The 25,449-nt window shown below is 30.7% G+C and overlaps 1 protein-coding gene and 2 long non-coding RNA genes across 3 annotated transcripts; 2 read left to right on the top strand and 1 right to left on the bottom strand.

Moving 5' to 3' along the window:
- The first annotated feature begins 6,776 nt into the window (after positions 1–6,776).
- On the top strand, positions 6,777–8,217 carry LOC139906230 (uncharacterized). Its single transcript, XR_011781595.1, has 2 exons — positions 6,777–7,931; positions 7,994–8,217. It is a non-coding gene; the product is annotated as an uncharacterized lncRNA (long non-coding RNA).
- Positions 8,218–11,017: 2,800 nt separating this feature from the next.
- Positions 11,018–12,454, bottom strand: LOC121122147 (uncharacterized). The gene is made up of 3 exons (XM_040717152.1): positions 11,759–12,454; positions 11,512–11,707; positions 11,018–11,450 (listed from the first exon to the last, which is right to left on the bottom strand). The coding sequence occupies exons 1-3, from the start codon at positions 12,023–12,025 to the stop codon at positions 11,131–11,133; spliced, it is 783 nt and encodes a 260-aa protein (XP_040573086.1). The 5' UTR covers positions 12,026–12,454; the 3' UTR covers positions 11,018–11,130.
- Positions 12,455–21,916: 9,462 nt separating this feature from the next.
- LOC121122198 (uncharacterized) lies at positions 21,917–24,833 on the top strand. The gene is made up of 2 exons (XR_005865735.2): positions 21,917–22,090; positions 22,153–24,833. It is a non-coding gene; the product is annotated as an uncharacterized lncRNA (long non-coding RNA).
- The last annotated feature ends 616 nt before the right edge of the window (positions 24,834–25,449 follow it).

The raw sequence follows: 25,449 nt of genomic DNA, 5'->3' as shown, positions 1-25,449 counted from the left end.
TGACGTAGTAATACTGAACATTTGTAGAATCTTCGGAAGAAGATCAAGTTAGTCATCATGACGTTTTATTAAATTTATTAACTACAATCAGCAATGAAACGATTGAAATAAACACAAATCCCACTCCGTATCTCGTAAATATATAGAGAAGAATTACTCCCATATCAATTCTACTCGGAGTTTAACATGGACTTGGAAATAGATCTTGAATTTTTAAGCCATCGTTGCTCAGTTATTTATTTTGGCCTGTTTTGTTTGAAAAATGCTCCTTTTTCTAAACTGATATGAAAAAAGTAGAGAAAACTTTGATTTTAGTTTGATTACAACACAGCTTTTAATGATGTTTTTCAACAGAAAATCCACTTTCAAAAAGCTTCCTTCATTAACTTCTCTTTTTGGATGTAAAACTATGCATATGATGCAATATGGGGTATGATTACATGATCAGATATGTGAGGGAGCCAGAGTCCGATAATAGCCAAGTGGAAATTTGCTGATAAATTGACTGTTGAATAATCCCTTAAATCTTTCAACAAAGGCGTAGTACTTTTTGTGCCAAATTACGAAATTCCTGATCTTCCATTAATGCAAAAGGTTGGACATATCATCCGTGGTGATGATGATAACACACTTCCATCTAATAAATCTAAGATCTCATCAATTTCAAATTTGTTTCATATCGATGAGGGACTAATGATTCCCTTTTGAACATAATACATATATATAAATGACCTTTTCACTCGTTCAGTCCAAAAATACAACTCCTTTATTTTTGGTAGTACATTAATAAATTAATATTAATAAGGAACAAGAATCAGATCAACACATACATGTAAACTCCAGGAAGTAATAAGATGAAAAATAATATTTAAGAAAGATTAGAAGCACCACATACTTCCCCCCTTAGATTAATTTTGGCTTTAAATTATAGACTGATATTGACTTTGATTTTCCAACGATTTCTACAACAAAAGGTTTTCGTAATGTTCTTATTACTTTGAATGGTCCGCTATAATGAAGATTTAATGAAGGACGAATTGGTGGGTTTAATACATATACTTGAATTGATATTTGAAGTCTTCTATAAATCGAATTAGGTAATTCATTTTATTATTGTGTTGGGTATTAATTTTTGTTTAATTATTTTATAACAGGAAAAAACTGTCCCAGATGACTGAATTTCTTTCCCGAATACCATTTTTGCTGGTGAAGCCTTTTCTCCAGATTTAGTTGTTGTCCTCAAGTCCAATAATATGCGGGTAATAGTTCTACTCAATTGACACTTGACTCTAATATTGGGCTACGAATGACTTCCTTTTAAGTTCGATGCTCTCTATCAATAAGACCATTGCTTTCAGGGTAGTAGGGACTTGTTTTTATGATGTCGCTGTTGAAGTTTTTCATTAATTTTTCTCATTTTATGGAGCCCAACTGTCCACCTTGATCTTTCCTTATATACTTAGGATATCCAAATATTGCAAACTAATTAGTAGTTAATTATTTTATGATATTTTCAGTAGTAGCACTGGACATGGGATACACTTCAAGCCATTCGGTGACCCTATCAATTACAGTAAGGGTCATTGTTTTATTTTTGGAAATTGACCTATGTTTATCTGATAAAATTTTTTACATCGTGATTTTATCTATTCGTAGTATATATTTGGTGATTTTGATTTCTTAAATTTATCACATATTTCACATTGTTTAATATAATTTTTTATATCTTAATTAATAGATTTCCACCAATATTGACTTTGAATTTTTTTAATCGAGTTTTTAATTCCTATGTGAGATTCATTATGAATTGTTTGTATCAAATTACTGACCTGTTTTGTAGGTACGATAGGCCTTGGATGTAATATCAGGAACCAGGAATATAACTAGTAAGCGTTATTACCAAATCCATACTGAGTTTAAACTTTTTAAAAGCTCGATCTAATTCTGGAGACTATGAAATCGTAGCATTATTTTTTATTCTTGATAGCTTTATAGAATTGACTTATTAATTCACAGGACGAGGAATAATTAACCATACCAATCTATTTGTTGAAAATTTCCAAAGTCTGAGGTCTTGTTAACTGTTTCAAATCAGACATTTTACTATATATTAGTCTAACACCTTTTTAAGAAACAGTGAAGCCAAGAAAGTAATCTTCCGTTTTGCAAAATTGACTTTTTTCAATGTTCAAACTCAATTTATTACGTTGTAAGAGCTTTAAAAACTCATTTCTAAGTTTATGATGCTCATTTTTTGTCTTTGAAAACAAAAGAATATCATACTTTCCAACACTCTGTCAATCATCCTTTGAAAGGAACTTGTGGCATTTTTAGACCAAATGACATCCTCAAATATTGATAAAATCCATATGGAGTTGATATGGTTGCCTTCTCTTTGTCAATTGCTAACATGGGAACTTGATAATATTTCTTAATTAAATCCAACTTGGTAAAAAAATATGATTTATTAATTCTTTCATTAAAGCTTTGGATTTGGAAAACATTATGTAATTATCAGCCTATACTGTACGACTCTCTCTCGACTATATTAATTTCTTAAAGAAAATTTTCTTCCTCACTATCTGGCAAAGAACTAATTGCTAGAGTACTCTTATTAAACATTTTTTACTCCATCTTAGCACACACGATAAATTTCTCGTATGAGAGTTTTTCAAATCATTGATGCAAATGTTGCAGTGAAGAAGAGGGGAGGCAATTGAGAACCAATTTATTAAAGTATCCTTAATCTTGGTGCCATCCTTCATAATTTCGTCAATCACATCACATGCTTTTGCTTCCATTTCTCCAAAACAAATTTTCCTTTTGTTAGTCATCAGATTTACTATGTCATTGACTAATTGTTGTTTTGACCCAAACCACTGTCGAATGAGGAAAGGTTTTAACATTGAATACGGATTATCATCTTTTTGGCACTTATTAAGAGAATATTCTTAAGTTTCATAAAGAATGTTTTCAGGGATCACACTAAGCAGATGATTGTATTTTGTTCGCTCTTGAGTGATTAAAACCAGTAGAAATTGGGCCTCTATTCTCACAAAATATATTGAGAGTCGAAATGCAGTGAAAGTTGGTAATTGCAATGACAACTGACTGATTTCACACTTCTTTTCTGACTCCTTGTCGTCTACTAATGTAATGATTCTTTTTGTCAGTTTCACGAATGTAGTGTCTTACGACACTCTACTAATAATTCCTTTTGAACATAATATATATAAATAACCTTTCATTCGTTCAGTACAAAAAACACAACTCCTACATTTTTTAGTAGTACATTTATAAATTAATAATAAAAAGGAACAAGAATCAGATCAACACATAAAAGTAAACTCCAGAAAGTAGTTAGATAAATATAAATAATTAATAAAGATTGGAAGCACCACAAGGACGTCTTTTAGATTTTATAAAAACTACCAATACTGACAGAAGGCAAAAATTAACGGTAGAAGATCTTTCTAAAATCTTGTTTTGTCGATATAATATAGCAAAATTTGTGAATACATTATAATAAATACAAAACAATACTAATTAACTTATATTATCCTTATAGAACTGTATTTTTATTTAAATATAAATTGCTCAATTTTGATATTTTGGGAGCTCATTTTTTCATAATTTTAGCGGGGTTTTTTTGCTCATTTTTTCATAATTTTAGCGGTGTTTTTTTTGCTCATTTTGGTCAAAAAAACTCAAAAATACTAATTCTACTGATAAGGGGTAACTTTATCAGTTTGAAAATTTTATCCCATAGAAATAAGGTTTAATTCTTCAAGAGTGTCTTGTATTAGATTATTGACAGGAATAAGAATTATAATTTATACTTTATTTTTAATAGGGTGAAGCCCAAATTGTTTTTATTCTTATATCGGAGGAGTGCGAGGGGTGGCTCAGATGATCTCGTACGAAGTTGTATTTACAATTTTAGTGTTTATAGCAATCCTATTTTGCCGTAGATTCGGTATTGTGTTTGTAAAGTTACATTACATGTAATGTGGTAAGCAAAGAAAGCTCATTAGAGACGTTTTCTCTTTAGAGTATTGTAGGAAATAATTTTTAATTCTTAAATGAGTTTTAGTTAATAAAAAAGAAAATAACAAATTTTCCTATTCACAAGGAGAAAACTTGTTTAGGTCATTTATATAAAATACTCATTTGACGGGTGAGAAATGCAATTAGCTCTAAAAAAATGCAACCTTCATTACAGTTTAGACTTCAAAATGCTTCTTCTCCAGTCATAGCAGAGTTGTTTTGTTCTATAACATTATTTTGAATAGTCTTAAGCCTATTTTAGTTTACCTAGGCGCCATTCTAAGTGTACCTTTAAGTAAGCTGCTGAAGTTTCTGCTTCTTTCCTCTATATTTCTGAACGTTTATTGGTTGAATTAGAATTAGTTCTTGTTAATTTGAAAAAATTCCCCAGAATCATTGAACAATAATTCCAAAGCTTGGAGATAATTGGCTAAGTACCAAATGATTTTGGGGTGTTTTTTTTTGTTTTTGTTTTTTGAGAAAAGGTGCCATATTATAATAAAGGTGTAAGGACGTGTTGGATACGGGAGGGGATGCGAGTTTATTTCCTTCATCTCCTAGTTACTTGCAGCTAATTTAATGGGGATTCATGATAACTAAGCTGATCTTCCTCAAAATATTCTTCAACCAAAAGGTATGTACTCAAAAGCGTAGGAGTCGGAAATGCAATTGCACACCCCCTCCCTCTTCAATTAGGCAGAAATAACAATATTTGGGGAATTAATTTGACCTTGGAGGAATATTTCGTATGCATCCACCGTACATTTCGGATCTGGCATCAAGTAACTACCACCTGTTCCTGTCTATGGCCAACGCGCTTGGGAGTTCAAATTTTGCCTCAATTAAGGTCTGTGAAATTTTTTTGTCCGAGTTTTTGCCAATAGGAACAAGGGCTTCTACGGAAAAGGCATTATGAAGTTGGTATTTCGTTGGGGAAAAAAGTTGTTTAATTGAACGGGCATACTTTGCTTAAATTGGATGATTATAACACTTAAATAGGTTTGGGGAAAATACAAAATTACTTTTCGCCCAACCTATTATAATTAATCTGATGAAAATACAACAGTAAAGTTCGAACCGATAAAATAAAAAGGCAGCGAATATATTATGTGACAAAATCCCCTCGAGACAAAATTACTAGTGCCAAAAATGTAGGCTGCAAATTACGAGATGGGAAAATGTTCCCGGCAATAAAGGTCTATAACTTTTTCTGCAATCCTCCTTACAAACCAACTCTAGGAGGAGTTAAAAAAGTTCTTATAACTATAAATAGTAACTTTTATATTCAGTAAATAAATTGAAATAACCATATGGACTTCTGTGATGGGAAATTAATATTGTAATTAATATTCATTTATTGGTTTTAAATTATGTGATAAAAAAGTTTTTTAACTATTAATTATGCTCTTGTAATTAGTGGGAACGGGAGTTAAATTATTTTTTATCATGAAGTATCGTAGCCAGGATTTTGGGGTACTTTTTGACTTCTCTATGGGCTAAACAAATATCCAGCCCATAAAAAGTGAGCTTTTACACTATTGAAACTTTTTGCTTATAAATTCATAGTGAAACTGTGTTGCTCAAATCCCTGTTTTGATGTAAGTTTTAAATTAAATATCACAAAAGATATAAACATATTTTAATTTTCATAAAAAAAAATAATAATAATAATGTATTTTTCAAATATGGCAATGAATAAGTAACCAACTCTTGGCTTTTTCAAGAATATGTGAACTTGTTCAACTGAATAAAAATGTTTTTTTATCTCACTCTATGTATTCTAGCATAAAAATAATGTTCAGTTAGAAATAATTACATCGATTAAACTTTTGACTGTCACTTTTTTTTATTAAAACTAGCTTAATCCTCAGCATTGTAATCAGACGTATCTCACTGTCCAATGTTTCTATTCCACTTTTTAATGCAAATGTTTCAGCCAGGTTTTATGTCTGCCGTTAGAAATTGTAGATATAAGCCAGTCTTAATTATTTTCAGGGCTGAGAATATTTTCTCATGGGGAGTATTGGGTAGTAGCACGTTAACTTGTAATAATGTTACTTTTCTAGTAACTAATAGTATAAAAAATTAGTTACTATTGCGAAAAAGAAATAAGTAATACTTATATAACATAATTATTTTTTATTTTAGTTATATGGAATAATTTATCTCGTTGAATAAATGGATGCCTATTTTATATGCAGTGGTGTTTCTAAGTTTGATCATTTGGGGGGAGGGGGCTTAAGAAAGTTAAGGCTAGAGCCTAGTGATGGTCCTGGTTATATGTGATAACTAATTATATATAACTTTATTGAATTACGTTATTAATTAAGTTATTAATAAAATGTGTAAATCCGATCTGAAGACGAGCGGCAAAAAAGTCAAATACTGTCACTATGTTATCAGGGGCTATAAGTTTTGTATCATGAGTTTTTGTTTCAAACTCTTTGCCACATGACATTTTGTCATACAGTATATTTCGTCTTAAATAAATGATATTTATATGTCGTTATCTTATATTTGATTGTAAATGTTCCCTTTTAATTTTTAAATCAAAATATGTAACGTATTTTACTATAAAAAGCAGTAAATGGGATTTTCTTTGGAATAGTTAGAGTATGTTCCTTCAAAATTTCGAAGAATAATATCAAAATCTCACTATATAATGAGTTCGAACCAGAGACAAAATAGTCTATATAATTAAAAATGTAAAAAATAAAATAAACAAAAACGATGGCGATTTGAATGGAGGACGTGCTAAGGGCTTCTACAGTCTCCGTTATCAATTATCAAAAGATTTTTCAAAAGAAGAGGGAGCTTGTTAATTATAATTTATAACTAAGATTGTTGGAATCGTTGAAAAAGAACGAATTTGATTGTTTGAAAGAGATTATATAAAAAGAGGAATAAAACACGTTGGTACACTTCCATCTTCTTAACAAATTTTCCTCAGTTCTATACTAATCATGAGCAATGCAACTTCCCCTTACTGCTCTCTCACCTGCATCATCATCATCCCGAAGAAAACGTGCCTTTTTTTCATGGGTTTCTAACAACGGTGGTACTGATGTGTGGAATTATGATTTGGGAAATAAAAGTATATCTTGCCGTTTTTACTGTTTCTCGTGCCCATCTCGTTCTTTATGACAAGTAATCCGCCACTCCAGAACCTCCCATCACATCAACAACTTAAAAGTCTTCAAGAAACACAAGATTCAAGGAGATGAAGGGTAATTAAACTGTTCATAGTTCAATTTGGACGTAGCAAAGTTATTTGTGTCGTGTAACATCCCTTTAAATGTTCTGGACCATCCCAAAGATAATATTTACTCCTTCGTACGAAATTACCCTCCCTCCATCACTAATTATAACAAGATAGAGAACTTGGTTAAAAGCAGTGGAGTACTAATACCATCACTTCGACATCTTCAGAGAGTATTTTAACAGCCTTGATGAAGATTTGGCAGTAACTAGAAGAACACAAGAAGTAATTAATAATTATTCCTTAAGAGAAGATGTCGTATTTATACAGGAAAATTTTCGTCAAATACCTTTGGCAAAAACTGCGCTGGAGGAAATATTGCCTCTTCTTACCAGTCTAACCATAGTAGAAAATCTGACTCATGATTTGAAGGAAGAGCCATTCAAGACCAAGTTAAAAGAAGTGCTTCAAAAGAATCCTGGATACACAAAACTAAAGGAACTCTCAACAAGTGAAAACCTTGAATACAAAAATACTCCAATTGTCAATTGTGATGCTGAGAGAGTCTTTAGTATGATTAATATCATCAATACGAAAAGGACATCCAAACTAAGTACTAAGAAATTGAGGGACTTGTTTATCACCAAATGGAATGAATGTTTTGTTATCATTCAATTGTCAACACGTAGATATTAACAATATTTTTTAAATAATGTGTTACTTAATTGTCTCATTTCTATTCTTTAGATTTCGTGCCAAAGTTATCTATTCATCCTTTATGGTCAGTGGTCACTAATAAATTACGAGTACACTTTCTGTAATGATTGGTTTGATGTTCTCTAACTAACAATATATTTTGTCTTGCATAAATTTACAGAATATCTTATACATTTATAAAGTTATATATTAATAATATACAACAATCCCTCTTCCTTCATGTGTAAATAAATAAATAATTTAAGTTAAAGATATATTCTAAACAATACTCTTTTATTTGGGTTGGAATCGATATTTACTTAGAACTCTTGATCCAGGGACAGATACAATTGCACCACTGTCATATGTAGCTATGATATTTTTGAAGTAATTTCCATGGACATTCAATACATCGATGGGTAATTTATTCAGTTCAAATTTTTGAATAGAGTTGATCGAAATAGAGCTTTCTTTTAGACACTTCCATAGTGGCCTCTCTTACCACAATGTCTAAACAATCTTTTTGGCTCTTGTTCCACGATCTCCTACAGCTTTGACTTCTTCGATATATATTGAATCCACATGACTTTGTATTTGCGTTAACAGCCTTTGATACTATATCATTTAGACTATTTAGATTATTCTCCATTGATATATACTTCACATATTTTGTTTGCATCATCAAATAATCTTAATTCTGCTTCTCTATACTTACATACCAAAGTTTTATATTATAGCAATTAATATTTAATACTATTTGTATCATACAATAAATTATAACTAACATTACGACATTTTCTGGATAATATTATTTTGATTAAATAGCACCATGTAAAGCTATATTTTGGTGAAGGAAAGATATGTAGTAAATTTTCAGATAAGTTGTAATGTTAGAAAAATCATAATTGAGATATCTTATAATATGTTTAAAAATTACCCATTGGCCATCAAGTATGATTTATGAATATAGGTTTGTTTATGTCCGAAAGAAAATAGAGGAACCAGATAGTTGATGTTGTATTTGAAGGCACGAGTGCGCAAAACACGATTCCCATAACCCTAATTATAAGTTATAACCCATCCTTTGAGTGGCTCCCTGAATCCTCTCTATAGTTTGCCTCACAACAGACAACACCATCTTCTTCTGACACATTTTAGATCATAATGAAGTGGAAATCACTGCTCTTTCCTCATAACAACAATTCAATGTTTTTTAATGTAATAAATAAATCATGTTTTGATTTAAAAATTCAAAGGAAACATGAATTTCAACAAAACTAGGAAATAAAAATGTATAAATATCATTTATTTACATATTATATTATGGCTAAACATCCTTGAGGCAAATTGGCTTGAAGGCAAATAACCTAAAACAAAATGGTGTAAGAAAAATAGTTTAAAGCGAAAGTACCTAGGGTCCTTACCACACAAAACAAGGACTTTAACTTCATGGAAGATATATAAGATTAATTATAACACTATGCAACAACTCAATAAGCAATCAAAAATGTTGCGTAAAAAAGTTCCGAAATCAAAAATAAACAACTCGATTAGATTAAATGAACACTAATGTAATACATCCTAGATATATGAATCATAATTAAATTAGGGTTACTCTCCTTGCCACTAAAATATTAATTGCTTATTACAATTAGTCAAATAATCGACTTAATTATATTCAATTTTGGAACATTTTCAAGCAACCTTAGAATGTTAATTTTTTATTGCTTAATTTTCCCAATATTTAAATTTAAACTGAAAAAAACAATCATAATCGAACTTCTATTTTTGATAGCAAATATTTGGAGGCAATTGAAAAAAATATGAAGAAAAAAAAAGCTTCTCTATATATGGTCCTTCATTTTATTAGATTTTTGTATAATTAGGCACATTTTGTAGGAATTGTATTTAAGATAACTAAAAAATATATTTTTTTTCTAATGTTGGAATGTTATTTATTAATTGCTATTATCTTAAATTTTCATATATGTATAGTTATTTCACATTGAGATATACTTCTGAATCGTAACTATATGCTAAAATATTGATTTTTAAAAAGAGGCTCTAAAGGCCGAAACTATTGAGATTGAGGTTTTTAATTGTCATTTTTGTGTTCTACGGCTTAAATAACAACATTATATGTAGATTTTAGCCAACACACGTTCCATAACCTGAATTTTGTTGTATAGTGTTAGTGGTTTCCATTACATTTATCTAATAAATTGTCTTCGAACAAAAGTAAAGACCGTTTCAAAAAAAATAAAAAAACGAGTGAAACACTTTAAATAATATATACAAACTTATGTATGTAGGACATAAGTCAATAAAAAAATAGTTTTATAAATACAAGTGGTAATGTGAGTGGGACATTTGTGTATTTGCTTTACGTTCGCATGAATATGCATATTATTTTTGATAACATTTACGAAGACAATTCCAATTTTATATAAGTATTGTTAATTTTGTCAGTATTTTGTCTTCAAGGGTTGTCAAGATACCAAACTGGTTCTGGATTCCAAAGTTATCATCGGGGTTTGATATTTTTGATACTTATTTGACGAAAAAATTATAAAGAAAGGGCAATTCAAATGATCCAACGAAAAAGTCCGCTGGGTACATTGGGAGGTAAATTTGTTCACATATGATATAATCGTGCTGCAAGAACCGGTTTAAAAATCAATTCAGTATAGTACAGCTATACAGGACAACACAGGTTTTGTCACATTTCGGTTTCATCTCGTTTTGTGTCATCAAAAAAATTATTTTGTTAAACATAGGGTCAGGCGGGGGGAGGGGGAGCCCCTCAAAAAATAATTGAGAAACTTTTATCTCTGCCTTTATATCAAATTATTGTTTCTCTATAAATTAAAAATTCTTATTCGTTCAAATTTAGTCTTTTCCAAAAAGTTTAAAAAGTTTGGCTCTTCTATAAAAAAAAATCCTCGATACATTTATTTAAAAATTGAAATTTGATTTTTTTGTTACTGTCTGTCGAAATTAACGCTGTATAAATAAACTGATTTTTTGAAACAAAAATAAATTATTCTTGTCAATTAGTTCATTCAAGCCTAAACATAAATTATTATAATTTATTGATTTAAATACAAAGCTAAAATAATATTTAATCGTAAGAGTAAGAAAACTTGTATTTACATATAGTGTAATCATCTTAGTAACGAATATTTATTTTAATTTTTGTGCAAGATTTGATCTATCCAATTCCTACTATCTGGAATACTAATTGCATAATTGACTGAGGCGTGACAATTATCAGTAGCATCACTTAAGATTCCAACCAAATAGCAGCGTTTACTCCAACCTTTGTATACTATTGGGGCCCCAATATCCTTTTTACAAACACGTCCTTTTTTCGTCTTAACACACATTTCCGAGTACAGTGGCTCTCTATCAAATTCTTTCTTCGCTTCTGAGCATTCATTTCTGTATTTGGAGAGGTATTCAAGGATCGCTGACTGGTTATTTGGAGTTCCGTCACCCCATTCGCTCACTAGAATAAACATTTAAGCAATAATCAACTACATCGTTGTACAAAATTAGAAATATTTTACTTGTCAAGGAAACTGATTTAAAAGAGGACACCGATCTATGTGGCAAACATACAGGCTCTACAAGGTGAGGGATTAGTTTTACTTCGACATTAAGTACTCCGATGGCTAAGCGTTCATGAAAATCCCATTCATTCCCACCCTCGATGTACCATTTTTGCACTTTATATTCCTTTCCCGCTTTTCCTCCAAGACGAACCTATTGCACTAAGTTAATTAATCCTTGATTTAATTATTTCATCGATCTCACTGAAGAAGTAACTCCAGGATAATGTGATACGCATCTAGATGTTGACATAATGTGGTGCTGACTAACCAGGACGGCCTCACAATGATATTTGTATTCTTTACCAGAAGGTGATTTGTATGTCAATATTAGATCAGCTTGCCAGGGAACTGTGGCGTTTCCTAGCCTACCATTACAAGCTCCAGCAGTAGATCCACAAAACTTATTTGCCAAAGTTATATTAGTCGTGACAATTAAAATATAAGCAACTAATATCAAAATGACCTTCATTCTGAGGACTAAAGAACTGATACATATTGAACTCTTTTATACTTAGTAGGATATATACAAACAATTGTTTCAATTCTATTATTATTGAATACTTAATATGAGTATTTGAGTCCCTTTTTTGTAAAATGATACCCAAACGGTTAAAATGTAGGTCAAATTTTACCTACACTTGTGAATAAAATACATTACGGGCAGTGTTGGGAAAGGTACTTCCAAAATGTAATAATGTTCATACTACTAGTTACTTGCATTTGAAAGTAATTCGTTTCTTTATAATATTGCCTTCTGTATAGAGTAATAAGTTACTGATTATCCGGATTCCCAACAGCACATAAACTTTACATTACTTGGAGGTTCTTGTGTATTTCTCCGATAAATTGAAAATAATGCAAGTATAAAGTTGAACTATCATTCGTTGTTGCCATCTTGAAACTGAATTTGGGGCTAACGGCGGATTTGAGGGACCCCAAATTTATGGGGCGATTTATGGGTTTTTTTTGACAGAGGAAGATATAAATTCTTAAAATATATACGGCCCATATTCTACCCTGTTTTACCCCAAAACTTAAGTAGGGTTATCTCAGCACTGGGTGGACGGATTTTGGCCCAACCAGGATCATTGGCGGCCTTTGGACAAGGCCTAGCCGAGGCCAAAAGTATACCCCAATAGTTTCGAGACTACCGGAAGAGCAATGCAACTTGGCCCATAAAAAGTTTGAAACATTGCTTTATTAGTACTATGATTATAGTTGAAATTTGAAACCTGAAATATTGATTTTAGCGACTCAACATTGAAGCAAAAGTTTAGTTAGTTTATCCTTTTGATTTCAAAATTGGATTATTTGTCTGGATCGGATAATTGGAACCGGATTTAATTTGAAGTAAAATTATAATCAGTATTTGGAAATTCCTAAATTTAACTTTAGCAAAGAAATATTGTAATAGAAGTTGTAGAACATAAAATTTTGAGCAAAAAGTATTAAAATATCTTATAAATCTGACAATTGCAATTTGCATAATATCAATAGCATCATTTCATTCATTATCCCGCCAAATTTTAAAAATTTGCTAAATATTAACTTTAGAAAAATGATGTTGAAACAAAACTTGTTCATTTTAGTCTTTTGATTCCAAAACTGGAAAAAACGTTCATATCCGTCTGATAGTTTCTTCTATAAAAGGTCCTAAAGTTCAACCCACTTTTTCGAAAATAGGCCTCCGAGAATAAAATATCATTAATAAAACTTGTAGGCCTTCTTAAAAAAGAGTGCTCCCTTTAAAAAATTTGAAAATTGGTTTAAAATTACCTGTCCAAATGTGGATTTATATGAAATTATAAAAAAATGAAGATAATCTTAGAATATCTTTGTATCGCCAATAACTTTTGATTCAATGGTCCGATTTTTATAATTTTTAAATATAAAAACTTGCAAGAAAATTTACAACAAAGTCAATTTTATAAAATTCCCTGTACAACTTCTTTTTGCAACCCTTATTTAGTAAACTCTAATTTTAAGAAACTTAATGAACTAGATGTTAATATATAGACTAAATACATAATATAACAAGTAGATACTTATTGGGGAGAAATATGAAAAATTAAAACTATGTATATTAACTTTAGCATATATGCATTGAAATACAAAGTTGTTTAGTTTAGTCTCGTGAGTTCAAAAAGGTAAAATTTGTACGGATCAATCCGGTGGATCCGAAAATATAAAGATATGAATTTTGAACGGAAAAATAAAAATTCTTAATTTCAACTTTAGAATAAACTTTGTAACACAAAAGATGATCAAATTTATTTGATGATTTCAAAAAGGTATTATACCGTCATATTGGATAATATGATCGGGTAAAAAATTGGGTTTTTCAAAAAATTTCAAATTTCAAATTTAATTTTGGTAATATTAAATGTAGGCATTGTTCAGCTGATTCTAACAAGGTGCAACATGTTCATATTAGACGGATAGTTTCTTTTATAGAAGATGCTAAAGTTAAATGTAAAATTTCTTATATTGGAAAATAGGCTTCTGAGAATATAAATGTATAAATAGAACTTGTAGGTCTAATTAAAAAAGAGTTTCCTCATTTCACAACTTTGAAAATCGGTTTATAATAACCTGACCAAATCTTGATTTATATCTTTGTAGCTCCAATAACTTTTGATACAATTACCTGATTAATTGTTTAAAAAAAAACACTTGCCATAAAATTTACAACAATTTTTATTTTATAAAATTTTCTGTACGACTATTTTTAACAGACAATATTTGCTATTAAAAAATCTCATTGGAAAATATTCAGCCAACATTCTGCCCAAATTCTGCCCGTATATAAATTTTTGGGTTATTATGAGGGAGAATACCTTTTATTATCTATGGAGGTAGTCCAAACTTCAACCCGGAGTATCTCAGCAATGGTTGGGTGGATTTTCACCGGACTAAGTTCATTAGGTTACTTAGAGCAACCCCTAGCAGCTGTTTAAAGTTGACCGGAATTTTTTCGAGACTGCCGGAAGGGCGATAATACTTTGACCCTTGAGATACTTTTTCGAGATAATAATATTTACTTCCGTGATAATTCGGTGAAAAATGGGAATCTTCGAGAGAAATTTAAATATATGGATCAATATAGAAAGAGCTTTATATATTTATAAAACACAAATGTAAAATTGTTAATCGAAAAATCGAAAAAAAAATCGAAAATAAAAATAATGTATTAAAACCTTCATAAGTCATTTAAATTTTGAAAAAAAATAAAATATTTTTTGATAATCCTCTTTATATTTTTAATGCCTATAATATATATTTATTGCTCAACTCTCTCAACCTATTTCTTCTTGACAAAAAATAGCCTATTGAAAAATCTTTGTACCTAAATAACTTTTGTGATTACCGTGCTAACTGAACTAAACTTGCTACTAATGGAGATCCTTATAAGAGGTACCGTATTTTGGAATTATATATAATATTATATGGCCAAACAAAAAGTTATTCATCTATTTAAAATGACTAAATTTCTAAGCTTAATATATCCAAATTCTGATAAATAAAGCTAAATTTTAGCAAATAAAGAAAAGTTACATAATGATCTTGACAATATATTTTGATTTCATAAGTTAACCCTATCTTTTGTTGATTTAGAGTCATAAATATTTGCAATTGAAGCCTCCTTTTTTTAATAAGTAAATAGACTACTGTTGACGATTGATTTGAAATTTAAAAAAAATTTAATTATAAGAACCACTTAGTTTTGAAATTACTATTGAAATACATCCCCATTAAAAAAATTTTATTTCTCCAAAAATGTTTATTTACTATCTGAAATATTTATTCTGTAATATATACTAGGAAGAAGGAGTAAATCCCAAAATGAATAAATAACTTATATATAATATATAAATATCTATATATTGTATTTTTGGTATTTTTGTATATTTCTCTTATTTTCCCATATAATTTTTTTCGAAAGCACTTCCGTCTAATGACAAATGAAAGACAACCCAAGAAGTTCGATTCAATTCAACTAGATACATAACAAGTTCAATAATAAATATTTAAAAAAATTTTTAATTTGAACAAGTCTATTGTTATCAATTTTTTTTTAAATTTAGTAACTTTCTAAAGTTATTGAAGCTAGAATTATTAAAACCCCTATATCTCAGGTAATAATGAACCGATTCTTAAAAAAAATTTAAATGCATTCTTATAATGACCAAACACAGTTTTTTATTATAACAACATTGTCCTATGGATTCTCCTTGATTTATTGACGCACTAAATTTCAGAAAATTTTTTTTTTGTCTTTGGGGTTATCCAAAAAAAAAAACATATTTGGAAGTTTTAGGATCATTAAATACTGCACACAAAATTTCATTGTTCTAACGTTATTCCTTGATGGTGCTATAGAAGTAAATTTGAGTCTCCAAAAAATTTAGTAAAAAAAAATTGCGTCTTGATGCACTGATTCCGAATATGTAATTTATTTTAAAATCAAATAGTATTTACCGAAGTAATTGACGGAAGTAAAATCATCAATTTGGCACGGTTAACATAATAACCCCCTTCAATATCTCCGGACTGGATTGTAGTAAAAACTCGAAACATACCTCGTTGGAAAGCTGAGGATAAGGCAAACTTACGTTTTGACCTTCACTTTAATCTGATCACGTGTCTCGGAGTTATTTAGCCAGATGTGCAGATGTAACACAGGTCGACTTGGCCAAAAACAACATTTTGGGCCATTTGGCCCACTTGGCATCAAGATATCCCAAATTTGACGGAATTATTAGATTCCTCATCCAAAGCTGGAGGATATGTATTATTACGTTTTTCCAGATTGTATCCGGTTCGGACTTTGAGGTGACTTATGAAATATTTATTGAATATATGAAAAAAAATATAGTAAAGTGTCTTCTCTGAAAAAAACTTTTTTTTGGCATAAAATTTCGCTAAAAATGGTACCAATCGATCAGAAATTTTAACAATCTGTGCTGGCTCAAACCTGCGTTGCTCGATCCGAGCAAAACTGAAGGAGCTAGAGCCGATTTAGTGAAATCATGTTTATTTAACTAAAGTTTGTCATTTTTCAAAATTTTTGAAAAAATAGTGCGCAGGAACCTCCGGACGGCAATTTTACATTATTTGCAATATCTAACTTTTTTGTTGAGGCTGCCTTAACCAATGTTATACACACATATGTAAATGTAATACATTTTCCACTGTTAAAACCTTAACCACTCGGTTGTTGCGCCTGTTTTGTTTTTTCGATCGCGCCTCGCCTCGCCTGTGAGACACCTCGGATTGTAACGCACGTTACCGGACTCAGTAAATGTAAATGTTACCTTAATATATTTAGTAGCGCGTCATATTACTCTGTTACTACCTAATGTAATCAATTACAGTAACGCCTTGCTTTTGTAACGCGTTACACCCAACACTGATTACGAGTATATTAATAAAAAATTAATTATGTATAGGGCTATGAAAAATATAGGCTCCCGGTATCGAAAGAAAAATAGAAACTGGAAAATGACAGGGTAATTCTTAGCAAATCAATCACTTAAAACCAGCAACATCTCCGATTTTTTTCTTCAAATTAGGTGCAAATTTTAATATTAGTTAAGCACTCCAAAATCCAAAAAAATTAGCCCAGTTTTGTCCTCCATTACTCTGATTTAGCTGCAAAATATTAGAAATTGAATATTTTATATATCTTACCAGGAATAAGTCAAAGGATTCTGATGATGATTCTTCCAAGTCTCGACTATTTAATTTAAACATTTTAAGCCAAAAAGTTATTAACAAGCAATAAAGTATTACAAATACTCACAGTAAATATTAAAAAGTGTAACAAATTCTTGATTAATAGCAATACTTACTATGTCTATGTTCATTCAAAATTATTTATTTGTGTTCCTATAGCCTATTATAATATATGTATGATGGCGAAACTGTAGAGGGCGTAACTTCCGGTCACGGGGGGATACATATCTCAAAAATATAAAAAGGGAAGTAAAAACTATAATTGGTGAATTTGATTCTCTTTTTCAATCTTGAAAAACACTAAAGGCAGTGAAGGATCCAACGTATTTTCTATAAACTGGCGATATACTGTTTCGACATTAAATGTGTTCTAGGGAAAGAGCAACAAATATCCGATGCCTTATTACGTTCTCCAGTATTTAATCCTGAAAATGATGATACTCAGGATATTTCTGTTTTTTGCATTAAGTGCTTCAGAGCCAGGAGTTTTAATAATGAAAATTTAATTAATGCCTTCGATGATGATATATCATATGAACATCAACTTTTATGAAAAAATGAATCTTAAACAACTTTTTCATCATTCTCACACAGCTAGATTATTCTCAAAACAGTGGGATCTTCTCAGCATAGCTAAAAGTACGAACTTATTAGTTTATAACAGACATCGTATTGTGGTTCCCTCTTCAAGCCGCCAAGACATCCTCAGAGAGCTCCATTCATCACACCAAGGCATTCGAAGAACTCGTGATAGAGCTGAAGCTTTATATTTTTGGCCTGGAATGTCAAATAAAATCAAGCAGTTGATATCAAACTGTAATTCATGCCAAGAACTAGGCTATTCATTACCTCTAGAATCACTGCAATAATCTTCAGCGTCAAGAATCTGTGTCTTCCGACCTAAGAGAGGTCAACAAGAAAACATATCTCGTTATCGTGGACCAATATTCAGGGTGGCCCCTCATAAGTCAGTTAAGAAAGACTTCAACCAAGTCAGTCACTGACATTATGTTGACGTAGTTTGAAGATTAGGGGCTTCCAATGCATATTCGAACGGACGGTGGACCATAATTCCGGATGGAATTTGGGGACTTCTACAAAGATTTAGGTACTAAACATGAGATCGCATTCCCAAACTCACCCAATCCAATGGGCATGCAGAGGGTCCAGTCAAATTCATGAAGATCATCCTCAAAAAAAAATCTAATGACTGGGCTTCATTTCGTTCATCACTCCTGGAATGGAGAAACACACCCAGATCTGACAACCAGAATGCCTTCATAAACGACTTACATAATATTAGTATTGCATAATTATCTGTCAGTGTTGTATATTAATGTTTTGTGAAGTGTATTATTATTATGTGCTAGTTATGTTAATATATTATGGTATTTGTTGTCTTGGGGGGAGATGTGAGGTCATCAGTCATCACATAGAAAGATTAAACCTGTGTATATAATATTAGAATGTACCTTTGTATAAAATATATTTGTATTAGTATCTATCAATAGAAACGTCTTAAGTTGATAACTCAACAATGTCCATTTTCAATTTCACTCAAATTTTTCTATGTTAATTTGTAATGTCAAAAACATATAAAATAAGTTTTTAGATATGCATTCGATTCCACTTAAATACCAAAGATGAAAATATGTGCGGGGGTAGAGCAAATTTTTGAATATATATATATATATATGTATATACTAAATATTATAGTCAAGTTTTTGTAATATATATAGTTGGTTTTTAGCATGTAGTAATTAAGTGGAATCGAATTAAGGAGCGTCCGCAGGGGTGTCCGCAAGATTATATATGTATTTTTTGTTTTTTTTGTTTTGTTAGACTGTTCTTGAATTAATGGTAAATAAAGGGTTGGGCTGCAAAAAGTGGACTCTCATGCATCCTGGCCTTCATGACCTCTGTCAGAAGGTAGCGTAGGGTTCTTGTATCTAAGGATAATACCAAGTCACCTTTCATGGGCCTCCTGATGGTCTTCCTTGATCTTCCTCTCCAAGCTGGACAGGAACTCCAGATCCCTCTTTAAATTGTCCCCTCCACTTCCTTCCTTTTTCCTTTTCCATTATTATTCATCTAGACCACGTTGAAAACCAGGCTCCTGGAGCACATTACTCAACGTCCATAACCCTTGCCACCTCAACTTCAGCTTCTATGAGTATTGAGATGTACTGTCTTTTGGCTTTTTGGTCACTCATGATGACGAAATGTTTTTTTATAATTTGTTTATGCATAAAGTATGGCAGAACCAGAATGTAATAAATAATAACTAAACCTTCCTATACATATTAATGAGAAAATTAATATTCTTTATCAGTCCATGATTTGCTGACAAACCCTGTATGTATATTCAAAATTTAAAAAAATATATAAGGGAGAGTTGGGATAAATGGCGCACAGGGCAATTTGGCGAGTCGTGCTCTGCATTTTTAGTAGAATAACCATAGTCAGTTATTAGTGCTGCGTTAGCTACGACTCTTATAGGGTGGTGAGTACATCCAATCCTGAGATGTGGCTCATAATCCGAAATTATAACCTCAGAGTAATTTTTTTACGTTTATTTATCAAAACAAAATTATAAGCTTAAATTGAGTTTTTACTTTATGGGATTTTTACGTTTGTACTTTATTGAAGTATCTACAAATCCGACAGTGGGTTTATTAGTCACAAAACTAAGACTAAAATAAAATGTATTCTTAAATATTTATTACTTATGTGTCTATTTTGTAAAACTTCATTCATAAATATAAATGTATCTGTATTGATATGCTAGATCATGAAATTATAGATAAATGAAAGTCTATCGAACCCATTTTTTCTCACTTGAGTTATGTACCCTTCTTCCTTTTTAACATTATATAATTATATTGAATAGTAAATAAATGGTAATTAAATACATTTTTCGTTCGTAATTCTTTGGAAATAAATACATTCAACGATATCTGTATTAGGTAATGTTTTGTTTTTTTTAATTTCAAAAATTGATTTTTGTAAAAAATAATTGTTAAGATTAACATTTTTTAATAGACTAGTGAGGTTATGAAGATGATCTTTGTTGTAATTTATTGTGTATTGACATTTGAGAAATGTTCAATGCAAATATGACTAGCCCTTATTATAATGATATTTATTATTGTTCACATAAACGAACAATTGACTCATATGGGAATAGTAAAAATGTTGTCTTTATTTCAGATATCTAGAATTCAATGGCTAGATTATTATCATCAATGAAAAAGTAGGAAATAACATATTGAGTGTTAATTTCGTCACACAAGACTAGGCTTAAAGGTTTTATTCATGACGAGGACGTCACAAAACATCACAAACCAATTATCTTTCTGTTTTGTCTCAATAATGAAATAATTTTTATTTATTTCATTCCTAAAAACTTGTAATGGGACGATTCCAAAAAAATCCCGATGCCGATTCCGATGTCATTCTAGTAAAAATTCCCAATACCCAAATTGAATATTTTAAAGAAATAGTTAAACAATACCTTTTTTCTATCGTTAGCGTCCACAGGATTATATTTAATGGAGGGGGAAGGATTGGAATTTTGTAAAAAAAATTAATTTTTGAAGAAAAGTATTAAAATTCTATAGCTGTTTACATCAAAATAAAAAATTTTGGAAAAAAATTCACAGCTGTTCCCAAAAATTATTTTTTTTGGAATAAAATTTAAAAAATTTAATTTTACTTTTTGAAAAAACAAAAAATCAAATATTAAATTTTGTAGTAAAAAGGAAAAATTCCTTCATTAATGTGGGACTATTCTTTTCATAACTTAGAAAAGTAATAAAGTGCTAAATACCACTAATAAATAGGAATCGGAATCACAAATTAAACATTATTTTCCCAATGACGAATCTGATTCCAGAATAAACATCCGATTCTCTGATTCACATTTCCGATTCATCGTCCCATCACTTCTCAGAAGTACTCTATTGTAGTTCATATATATTGTGAAACCATAAAAAAAAAGATTAGTTAGAATAGCATGTTCTTACACCTACTATTTGAATTTTTACAATTCTAGAATCCGTAGCGTACAATTATAAATGGTTTTTTAGCCATACAGATATTTTCACATAAATAATTTTACGATTATTTGAGAAGTATTCAAACTTTTTTCCTTTCTGCTCAAAATTTATTTAATGGACTCCAGTATCTATACATTGAAATTACATATTTATAGCATACTATGCATACTTAATTTTCCTTAAAAATCCATTACCTTTTACTATTAAGAATCTCGCATCAATAAAAGGTTTTGAATAACAAGAAATTCCTTCAACGACTCAGCGTTTTCAGTCAGAAATTGATTTAAAACCTTGATTCTTTTTAAGGTTATTTGCAAATCTATGAGTATGTATATCAACATACCTTTCAAGTTAGACAAGGAACAAATAAATTTTAAGTCTAGCTATCTTTAAAATAGAATTATAATCCTTATAAAAAATTACCTCTTTGAAAAATTATCAATTAATAGATACATTGTTCCCCTACAAGTCCTTTAACGTTCAATAAAATAACTAACTAAAGTATAATCATCACACGTTGAAAAAAATAAAAGAAAATTTCCGTTATGAGGCTATTGTTTTCCCTCGTGTGTTCATACCCAACAGCGTATTTAGTATATACTTAATACAGCTTTGTTCATCATAATTAAAACGTGCGTTGCTGACAACAATCTAAGTTAATTAATATAATTTTTGCTTATTTAAATAAAGCTTGTGATTGTGTGCTTTTCTATCTCTTCTACGATCTACTTTTGAGCACAGTAAGTAAAATATCCTGTAGCACTTGTGGATATGGGATTAATAATTTATCTATATATTTCAGATCATGCCTAATAAGTGCTCCTCCGGATATGATGGACATAGCAAAGTTATCGCTCCATTCTTTTCCAATGGATGAATCCTCAAAAGGTGCCTGGCTTAGAGCCAGTCCACGGGACAGCAATGGGACTTAGGCACCTTCTAAGTATTCAAGGGTCTGTTCTCTCCATTTTCACGAGGATGACTTTGTACATGAGAGCGCAGACCACAAGCGGAAATATCGATCTTATGGAGTTGAAGATAATAAGCTCCAAAAACGTTATTTGAAACCCTCTGCAGTGCCTAGTATTTTCCCCAATCTTCCGAAATACTTATCATCCGTCAAAAGTCAACGCCCTACATCGAGAGCTACCACATCAGCCAGGATTTCTAAGGAAAATGAAGCTATCGTTGAAGCTCAACGGTCATTATTCCTTCATGATTCTGTTATTGACTTATAGTGATTTGTGTCTTAAGTGTGGAGATGAAAAATTCCCGACGAATGTTCATTGGAGGAGGACGGAGGATTTAATTTAGTTTTACGGTCTCTCTGAACTGTGTTCTGATTTTGTCGAAATCGAATTCTCAGTGATGATAAATAGTGATTTGACATTCAATTTATACCACAAGAACGTCAACCTAGATCGGAGCTACGTGAATCACCTCAGTAAGCTTCTCCAGAACATCCTTGCTCATATGAAGAGTATTCCTTTTCCTCCAATGAAAGATAAGACTAATCACTTAATCAATGAAGTTGAGAGTATCGTTGAAAATCTATATACTACAGATATATACTCTCACAAACGGAAAAAGTTGATTTTCATAAGAGAGCAACATGCTTTGATAAACTCTACACCGAAACAGAAGCAATACTCTACCGTATTATTAGCTACTTCTCTATTATGTCATAACACCAAGCCCAGCTTTATATCGTCAATTATCTCAGGATGGTTTGACTCTTCCTTCCCTAAGTCACTTAAAAAAATTGTCATCTGCATTTACCATGAATGTTGGCTTTTCATCTTCGTCCGTTGACTACTTGTCCGTAAGACTCAATTTATTGTCACACAATAAAAAGAAGGATATTCTAATGGTTGATGAAGTATATACAGCCCAAAGAGTAGAATATTTTGGAGGAAGGATGACGGGACAAGAAGGAGGAAGTATAACAAAGACACACCTTGTGTTCATGATCAAGTCTGTGTGCTCAAAGTATCAGGACACAGTTGCGATGTATCCTATTGTATGCCTCAATTCGTCTGTACTGCATGATCTACTATTGCAAATTAATAATGAACTCTTTAAAATCGGATTTGACGTCGTAGCAATCTCCATGGATAATGCAAGTCCTAATCGGAAATGTTTGTTGGTAAATGTGTGGAGGATCCTGGAAGGGATAGTGACTTAAATCCTACAAGGCCAGAACAGGAACTATTCCTCCTTTTTGATAGTACAAAGAAAAGAAAAATTAATGAGCCCTAACTTTCAGTTGTTAAAACCGAATTTCCAGCATATTCTTGATATTTTTGAAATGGAGAAGGACAAGACTATTAAAATTGATTATAAGCTCACGACAAAATCTTTGTATCCCACGTCTATTGAAAAAACCCAATGTACTTTTAGCAGATAGCACAATTGCGGCCGAAATTATTATTCTAATCAAAAACTTAATTGGAAAATAACTGCAAATTTTTTGTCCATCATTAGAAAATACTGGAATATTCTAAATTGCAAAACGCCTTCCGTAGGACGGAGAAAGAGAGACTCATCGAGGGAGCTTCTATCATTAAATCACGAGAATTTTCAATTTCTTCAAGATTTCTATGTGTGGTTAAATTTATGGAAGTGTGAATCTACCTCTCACAAAATGGGCCTCACTAAAGAAACTTTTGCTGCAGTGAACCAAACTACAGATGCTAAGTTACAAAACTTGCAACATTTCTTCTAAAAGATTGTGGCTTCGAATACTTCCTTCCAGGGCAGGTACAAAGTGGTTTTATCGAAGCTCGATTTAGTTGGTACCGTCAATTGTCTGGTGCAAACTATTTTGTATCCGTGCGCCAAGTAATGGAGGCAGAAAAAAAAATTAGGATTTCTTCCCTTGTAAAATTTGATGGCTTTGATCTGAGGTACATAAAAAATATTCATTCTGACTCTGATAAAAACAAGATTTAAACCAAGAAGAAAAGATTGATATTGATAAAATTTGGTCGACTTTACAATCCAGAGTTTAGTTTTGAATTAGAGGATGACGAAAAATCGATTTTATTATTTGTTTCAGGCTATATAGCCAAATCTAAATCCTTAAAGTTAAAATGTAATTTATGAGAAGCCAAACTTGTGTTCTCAAAAAGTTTTCCTCTAGTTAATTTGGACAAATCAATTGAGGAGTGTCCGAAAAGCAAGCTCCTAGATCAAATTAATAGAGTAGGACTGGTCACTCCAAGCGATGACTTATTTTCGATTGTCACACAAATTTATTGTTTATATAACTTTATTATTTCAAGTGAAAATGCAAAATCTATTTTTTTTCAGTGCATCAATTTAAGAAAAGTAATTACAAAAATATGTTGTGAGATGATAGATCACGAACTAATTATAATTAATCAAAATTGTTCTAATGGTCATATTTTGAAAGATTTATTTTTTTAGCATTTGTAGCCAAGTTTTCAATATTATGACCAAGAACTTGTCTAAAAAAATAAAGGATAAATTAATTTGAAAAGGTTGCACGGTAATGTAAAATCTTGTAAACAGAATAAAAAAATTGTTAAACTTACTTCCCAATATATATGTATGATGTGTCTTGTTGTTATATTATGATAGTTGTCAATAATTCCTAATTTATTTAAAATAATAAATAATAGTTGTTAAAATTTTACCACGTCTTCTTTTTTGTTAATTTTGTTCCCTTTTTATATGCGTCAGACTCATGCTGGAATGAGTAAAAAAGCGTGAGCGTTCCATGTTCTAGATTTCCATGAGTATGCCTAGCTTTTGAACAATAAATTTTCAAATTTAAATATTTGTGTTAAAACGCTGAGTAAAAAATTACTAATTATAAGCTAACAATTGAATGCGAAACTTATAAAAATATTAATTATAATATAAGTAAAGACTAAATAACGCTGACACATAGCTGTAAAAACGCATTACCACCATGCAAGCATATAACTGATGTTGCTTTGCACTCTAATTGTATATATGTATTGTTTATGTCAACGATTTGTTGCCTGAGATACAGGCTCTTCCGTCTAAAATGCATAACTTTTTAATTTAATATAAATTGTTATATTTCAAAAAATATCATCAAATTGAATTC

This window comes from Lepeophtheirus salmonis, chromosome 8 (assembly GCF_016086655.4).
Source record: "Lepeophtheirus salmonis chromosome 8, UVic_Lsal_1.4, whole genome shotgun sequence".
In the NCBI taxonomy this organism is placed as follows: Eukaryota; Metazoa; Arthropoda; class Copepoda; order Siphonostomatoida; family Caligidae; genus Lepeophtheirus; species Lepeophtheirus salmonis.
This window is presented reverse-complemented; position numbering and strand designations above follow the sequence as displayed.

Coding starts and splice junctions, on each gene's coding strand:
- LOC121122147 (XM_040717152.1), bottom strand. CDS start 12,025: ATGAAGGTCATTTTGATATTAGTTGCTTATATTTTAATTGTCACGACT. Junction 11,708..11,758: donor ATCCTGGAGTTACTTCTTCA/GTGAGATCGATG, acceptor TTAGTGCAATAG/GTTCGTCTTGGAGGAAAAGC. Junction 11,451..11,511: donor TAAATCAGTTTCCTTGACAA/GTAAAATATTTC, acceptor TGTTTATTCTAG/TGAGCGAATGGGGTGACGGA.